Source organism: Emydura macquarii, unplaced genomic scaffold (genome assembly GCF_026122565.2).
Source record: "Emydura macquarii macquarii isolate MOO-44397 ecotype Brisbane River unplaced genomic scaffold, CSIRO-AGI_Emac_v2 contig_267, whole genome shotgun sequence".
Classification (NCBI taxonomy): domain Eukaryota; kingdom Metazoa; phylum Chordata; order Testudines; family Chelidae; genus Emydura; species Emydura macquarii.
The window spans coordinates 412,472-420,108 of NW_027130404.1; the positions used below are offsets into that span (position 1 = coordinate 412,472).

The window sequence follows — 7,637 nt, forward strand, 5'->3', positions numbered from 1 at the left end:
TTGTCCATGGACTGTGACCTAACAGAAGTATCGATGCTGCGAAGTGGCACTGTGGTGGGATCGCCACCGAAAATTGCATGCACCTCATCATAGAACCTGCATATTTTGGGAGAGGAGCCAGAACGGCTGCTAGCTTCCCTGGCTTTTCGATATGACGCAGCTCCATGATCTACCCATGGCACTGCTGCGCATCCCTTGTGTCCCTTCTCCAGCATGCCCTGGGATATCTTCCCATAAATGTCCAGATTCCTTTTGCCAGCTCTGAGCTGAGCCAGAGCTGACTACTCGCCCCACAGACCCATGAGATCTAAGACCTCTGGTCATATCCATGCTGGAGCGCATTTGGGCTTTGCAGTAGCCATTAGGAGTACTCTCTCCACATTGGCAGCATAGGAAATGAAAATTCAAATCTTCCCGGGGCTTGAGGTGAGGGGACATTTCCTGGTAGCATGACCACAGTGCAAATGCCCAGAGCAGTCACAAGAGGGCATTGTGGGATATCTCCTCGAGGCCAATAAAGTTTATTTAAGTGAAGTTGTGTCTACACTGACACTAAATCTAATTAATAAATTCCAATGAGGTGCTACGCCACTTGCAGAGGTGGTCTTATTAAATCAACTTTTGCCATGACTTAAGTCGACTTAACAGTAGTGCCAGTGGAGATGCAGGTGATCGGAGATCGACATAAGTAACTTTACGTTGACCTCCGTTGCCAGTGTAGACCAGGCCTAACTCATAGCAGTAACAGGTAGGCTGTCAGCATTACAGCACACTTTGTCAGTGGACTTCAATCACATGCTGATTGCAGAGGAATGGTGCGATGTATGGAACTTGGCTTCCATTCCAGTTTCTGGCAGGGCAGGTGCTCTAAAGAACACAAAGTAGTCTGTCCATTCTTCTCACTCTTGACCCCTTCTGCACTATCCCCACTCCTTCTCAGGTCTCCTTGCTCAGCCTGTCCCAGGTCCTCCTCTTCATTGGCTACTTCTCCACATCTAGTCCCTTTCCCCAGATCATCCCATTCTCCTCTGCATTCAAGTCATGCACTGAGAGAAAAGGAGACAGTCTCCAACCCTGTTCTCAGTTGCTGCTGGCCTGCAGCTTCCAGAAGCCGCAATTGCAGGAAAAGTCCTGCTGAGCCTCCCCCCCGCACCAGAGCACATAGAGATACTGTGTAGGGATAGCAACTTGCAGAGTCCGCTCATATGTAGAAAGCTGAAAGAGGATCTCACTGCATACAGCATCCTCAGATTTTTAGCAGTGAAGCAAGATTTTTCCAAAAATCTTATATTTTGGCCAAATACAGGCGGATTTTCACAGGAATAGCACAAAGCACAGCTTGAGAGGTTACCCCCTTGGCCAAATTGAAAGCCAGAACTGTAAATAACAGAGTTATTAAAGATTCAGCAAAACCATTTTAAAAGATACATATTTTAACATGGAGTAAAAAAACAAAACTACCCCACATTTCCCCCTTACTCCGTTCTCAGAAAATGGACTGTTATCAGAAACCTTTTAAAAAAGTTTGGTCTGCTACAACATAATGTCTTTTCAAACAGGTGAAGTTTGACAAAGTTATAAACAACTGAAAACAGCATCTTATGAGTCAGGCAACTTTTATAGGCAGAGCGGCCAACTCTACCTATAATGTATTTTGATAATACACAGCTTATAAATACCTTGCTTTTTCTACACAGGTAATTAAGAATGACTGCATGAGATTTTCCATTCTAAATTTTATCATTTACATTCACTTTCCATTTCAAATTCAGCTTCTGAACTGAAACCTCAACCTTCTTTAGATAAAGTTTTTTTAAACGAGTTATCCTTTTGCTGTTAAATTTGGATTTTTCTTCAAAATAGCTTTATTGCCAAAATAAAGACTGAAGTATGAAATACCCCTAGAAATAGTTCTCAAATCAGAAGAACTATTGAATGTACCTGGGAAGTTCTTATATGATCAATTATTGCCCTGAAATTAGCACTCTGCCCCTCTAAAGTATGTTTTAGAGTTCTTAGCCTGATAACATGCATAGCTGAAGAAATTTACATATGAACTTAAGTTAACTGTACAGCAAAAATTTTTCTGAAGGTGTGCACAGCTTCATTTCTTCCATGTTATGAAGCCCCATATGCAAGTGTGCAAGGGAGCAGACTTACAGGTAGTTGTCCATGCAACTTAGTCATTTTCTAACTTTGCTTAAAAGGGACATTGTTGAGTTGAAATAGTTAGAAGTAGTTTCAGGTACTATTTTTGCCTGTAAAGATCCCCTCCCAATGTGATTTTTATGGGTACTTCTATAAAGACCAAAACAGAGCAAGGGAATCTATACAAAAATGGTGAGACTATACACAAATATTTTGTCTTATTTTATGCACTGATCCTGAAAGCCCATTGCAGGAGTGATACTAATTAATCTTCAGTTACAAAACTAACACTAGGAGAAAAAAGTAACAGAAGCTGTGATTCTTAGTGACACTAAGCTTTTTTGAGGGAATAATATTTGACTTGCATAAAAACTTAAGGACATAGTCTAGAAAGCATTAAACATGCAGTCTCCAGATACTGCACAAACGTAAAAAAGCTTTTTCATTACAAATATTTCAGAGCTTTATTCTCTAAAACAAGAATACAAAATAAGAGACAAACATTAATATGAGGAAGTTAACTACAGAGTAAAAAAGTACCCAAATCTTTGTATAGGCCAGAGGACAATCATTCATATTCAGACCTCTTATAATACAGAGGAAGTATTGATTTTATTGTTTCTAGCATGGAGCAAAGAGGCAAAAAGGTGGGTAGAATAGACATGACTTCAGTAGTGGATTAATTCCAGGATCATCTTCCTTAACACCACTATTCACCTAAATTGCCATAAAGAACAATCCTTAGTCCATTTTTCTAGAGCAATATATTTTTAGAAGTCTGTTAATGTGCACTATATGATCTCAAAGAAAATATAAAGAGATTAGGTAACAGATGCTATTTCAAAAGTATTCCAGGATAATCAAATGTATTATCTCTATGCAGCCTTTCTAAACTATGTTATAGGTGGGTTAAGTATTTGATACAGCTCTGGGTGGTCCAATCTAAAAATGGATTTGGCATACACTGTTCAGTATAAAACACTGCCACATTCCTAAGTAAATCTTGTGTTCCTCATTACGTGGACGACAACAGGTCAACAAGGACTCAGCACAGCATTGTGTGTAATGTGAACAAGAGAACTGCTTTGTTTTGCTATTATTTTGATCCAAACCAGAGTACAAGACACAGAAAAAAACCAAACTCCTGTACTGTTCAGGATGCAACTACAGTTCATAATGTCAACCTTACAGGAAGGCAGTTTATGGACACAGATCACATTATTCCCCTGTCAGGGAAAGGAATCCTTTTTGTAGGCTACCATGCTATTTACTTTGTGAATGGTTGTAGTAAAGGAACGAAGACGGACCTCTTCAGAGTTGGCAATAAACTGTGGTCCTGATTCTTCCCATTTTTCTGGCACTGCCAAATCTTTGTCTGTGTAAATTAGTAAGTCAAAGGCACCTGTAGGCAAAAAAGAGAATAGTCAGTGGTTATGTATACATGTCAGAGAGGTTATTAATTTGCACAAATTCCACATCTTTGACCAAAAGCCCCCTAAAAATCCAGCTCACATACATGTTGTATAGCCAAGTTAAATAGCTGGCTTTTTATGTTTGAAACATACATATATTCAGACTAACATCAATTTTCAATCTTCTATTTAGCATTCAAAAAGAGCACCTAAAAACAAACAATCTGTGAGATCATAAATCCATAAATACGTACTTAATCCCTTAAATAAAAACTAAAGGGTAAGGCATTTTTGCAGTTCGGTAGGTTTATTGTATAGAACAGGACATTGTGTGCAAAAGTTACTCTTATGTGTTTGCAGTTCCAGAGCCTAATATTCACTTGAGGGATGACTGTGTTAACATTTATAATAGTTAGTTCACAGCTATCCTCAAAAAGACTAGTAATTTGCTATTAGTCACTCTATAGTCGTTTATTGGAGAACATATTTGAAATACATAGTAGTTTAAAACAAAAAACAAAAAAAACCCCACACCTTTTAGCTAAATATGTATGTCTAAACTCAGAGTTGCATAATTTTAATTCAGAGGCAGGGTTCATCCCTTTTGAAGAAGATCACCTCACAGGAATAGCTTTACAAGTACTTCAGTGGGAGGAGGAGAAGACGTATGTTGAGAACCATTAGCATATTTAAATAAAGGTTTTTCAATTAGAGTTAGATCCCAAACCAGTAATACTGTATAATTTTAGACTTACATTATGTATATTTAACTTAGTATTCTGTGCTCTCTTTGCAAAAGCAGACAGCTTGCACACTGAATGTTATATAAGTGCAGAAGGAAATGGACTTGAGGTCAGGTGTCAAACTTTTTTAAATCCTTCATTTTGAAATAGGAGATTGTCATTTAAGTCTACATAAGCATTATACAACTCATAAGTAGAAAGGCACTAGTATCATTTAGATTAAAATCTCAGTTCAGGTTTAAGATGTTTTCTTCTACAAGAAGTTTGTAATGTTTCATTAGTCACATAAAGGTTTGGAATACTCACAGGATGTTTCCAACAAAGGCAGAAATGTTACCGTGGCAGTTATTTGTCTGATAACAGATCGAATTTCCTCCTGGATAGCTTTCTGAGATTTCTCTCTTGGTATACTACAACAGTAATTAATTGTCAATACAGAAAAAAAATGAAGCTTTTGTTATAATGGAAATTTTTTTCCAAATCTAGCTATACAATTAATGGGGAAAGAGCAAGAACAATAATAGTTTTTAAACAATACAGAGACTGTGTCCCTGTCCCAAGAAATGCAAGTTTCAATTGGACAAATAGTACATAGTGCAATACAAGGTGGATGATCAAGGTTTGAAAAATATAAACAAAATGACAGTTTAAGGTTTCAGTTCATTGTTCTTAAGCCTCACGATATTTAAGGATACCAGCCTCTGTCTTGATTTCCCTGTGATCTGGAGTTTATGGGATAATACTGTTACCAAAGTAACTGCTTCTCAAAACGAGAAAGCTATAAGCAGAGTAGTGGTGAAAACCACACACACATGTAAATACCATGCTGGAGGTCTATAATGCTTGCTCAAGTAACCTACAGGTTTTACACAAGAAAAAAAAAAATAAAGGGAAAAATCTACCTTTTATATGTAGCACCTTTTAAAGTAAAAGATGAACACGTGACTCCCTGAGATCAAAAGTTTTCCATTTGATCTAGAGGAGTGTTTCTCAATTAAATTTGGCCACGGAACCCTTTTGAACTCGATAAATAATTGCAGAACCCCCCAAGCTCTTAACATTATTTTTACATATGGGGCCAAAAAAAAAAAAAGTCAAAATAAGCAAATTATATACAAACAACTAGGTCAGCGTTTCTCAATTAAATTTCCCCACGGAACCCTTTAGGCTTCGCGGGGAAATTACACTCATACTCGATACCCTCCACTGAAAAATCCAGGACATCTTCCCTTTTTCGGCGGCACAATGTCACTTTCTCACCAATTGAGAAACACTGATCTAGAGTGAAGCACACCAGTTAGCTGCCGTCAGACTGACAGCTATAAATGTCTATCAAAGAAGATCTGTGCTAGTGTGTTTTCCCCCTACACATAAGTATTTTCAAAGATTGACACAGATTTTTCTTTTTCCAGCACAGTTTACAAATACAAAACAAAGGGCCTTTAATACTTGCACCTAATCAACTACTAACAGTAGTCAACAGGAAGGATTTATAACAGTGGGATTTTGACTGCATTACCTCTCATCCTTTGCAGTCTTGTCACATTCAATGTCAAACTGCCACCTTTCAAGAACCTCACCGCTCTCAACAGTAGAGATTACCACCACCAGCCGCTGTACTAAACACTTATATAACCAATCTGAAAGAAGCAAGAGAAAACTATCTTCCCCAAATTCAGAAAATGGAGATTACTACATTATCTATATTTTCTTTAGTTAAGTGACTCTTCATTAACTCTCCTTTACTATCTGCACAAGTATCACTGCCTATGGAAAAGCATTTAGTATGCAGTCTTCAGTTTAAATACATGGTTAATAACAAAAAGATGTACATTCATGCCAATTCCAATAGCTAATCCCAAAATATAAAAACAACATGGCAGGGAGATGTTGGCTACGTAAATGGACAAACTGAACAGACATGTTAGGACTAACCTCTTAACAATTAATAAACTCACATTTGAGCTCTGAATGGTGAGGGGACTGAAGATCCTACTCTGCTTCAGAGAGGAGTGGTTAGAATTTATAGATGTTTGTTAGAACAAGGCTCTCCCCAATATAAATACTAGAACAGATATCCAGTACTGTCACACAAGTGAAATATCAGTGCACGTCCAAATCACATTCTAGAATCATGATGCACTTTTAAAAGAATTATGCTAGCTGTGGAAAACAGGAGAGTTCAAAGCTCATAAAACCGTGTGAGCTACCCTACCATTCTACGTGCATTTGCTTTGCTGTACCTTTGAGCTGTTCTACCACGTTGTTCAGGTAGTTTTTAAGGTCGGGATCTGTAGTTACGAGCAGAGTGAGCCCGTATTTCTGGACACGTGTGAAGGTCTCCGATGGATAGATCCCACGCTGATACAAAATACTGTTAATGCCATAAGCTGAAACGCAGGTAGAGTCGGCCTGGTCACTAGGCTCCACCGAGACACAGAGCAGAGCCCACCCTCTCCCAGGCACCCCCCATCCGTGCAGCCCCTCCCCCTCCGTCCCTTTACCGGGGTAGGAAGGGAACAAAGCTCCCAAGTAGCTGGGCACAGACGCGGGGCTCGGATCTACCAGGCTGCCTCGTGCTCCCTCCCCGAGCCAGCAGCGCACCTCGCTGTGCGGCAGGGCCCCCCTCGGGCCCGGCTCATCGCCCCCAGAGACCAAGCGAGGCAACAAGCGGGGGCCGCCCAGCAACCCCCCCGACCAGCGGCCCCCGGCCGACCGCTCACGCACAGAAGAACTCGGCGACGACCTCAGCGCTGCCCCGCAGGGTGATGCCCTGCTCCCGGCTCAGCTGCTTGGCCATGGCGGCGGCACGAGTAAACGGCGCCCCCACGCAGCCTCCCCGCCGCCACTATATCGGGTATCGGCCCGTTCAAATCAGGCGCCGCCCCGCGCGGTCAGCTCACGTGCTACGCTGCGCCGCAGCAAAACGCCTCATAGGCTGGCTCTCGCCGTTCCTAGTCCTCCCCCTCCTTTAGCTTTCTCGCTGACGCATGCGCATTGCCCGCTGGTAACAGTACCAACACGCACGCCGCTTTCTCTTCCGGAACCTCTATCCGCGCGCGGGTGCAGTTCGTTTCCGCCTTGGCGGGCGAACCCAGCGTTGTCTGGGAGTGGGGTTGGGCTTGGAGCTACACGTTCCATGTATCGCGGGATTGGGGGCGCTCCCAACCGCGTGTGGCAGCGTTCTCTCGGACCAACGCCAGTGCGTCGCTGCCGCCCGGTCGCGTGGCGTTCCGAGTCCCTCCAGACTAGAGCGACGGAGAGGGCTATGGGCGGGGGGCTTTGGGGACCGGAGAGGTTGGCAATTGCTTTGCAAACACAAACACGCCGTTGG

General features: G+C 41.6%; 1 protein-coding gene across 3 annotated transcripts; it reads right to left on the reverse strand.

Annotated features, from left to right (window-relative positions):
- Positions 1-1,339: 1,339 nt before the first annotated feature.
- On the reverse strand, positions 1,340-7,421 carry MAD2L1 (mitotic arrest deficient 2 like 1). Of its 3 annotated transcripts, none has more exons than XM_067549403.1 (6): positions 7,031-7,413; positions 6,547-6,693; positions 5,823-5,943; positions 4,610-4,713; positions 3,420-3,550; positions 1,340-2,865 (listed from the first exon to the last, which is right to left on the reverse strand). In XM_067549403.1, exons 1-6 carry the CDS (start codon positions 7,101-7,103, stop codon positions 2,770-2,772), a joined length of 672 nt encoding a protein of 223 aa, XP_067405504.1. In that variant the 5' UTR covers positions 7,104-7,413; the 3' UTR covers positions 1,340-2,769. The 3 variants fall into 3 exon arrangements, with proteins under 3 accessions (XP_067405504.1, XP_067405514.1, XP_067405522.1); XM_067549413.1 differs by having other exon boundaries at positions 3,456-3,550; positions 7,031-7,411; XM_067549421.1 differs by having other exon boundaries at positions 1,340-3,550; positions 7,031-7,421.
- Between the last annotated feature and the right edge of the window lie 216 nt (positions 7,422-7,637).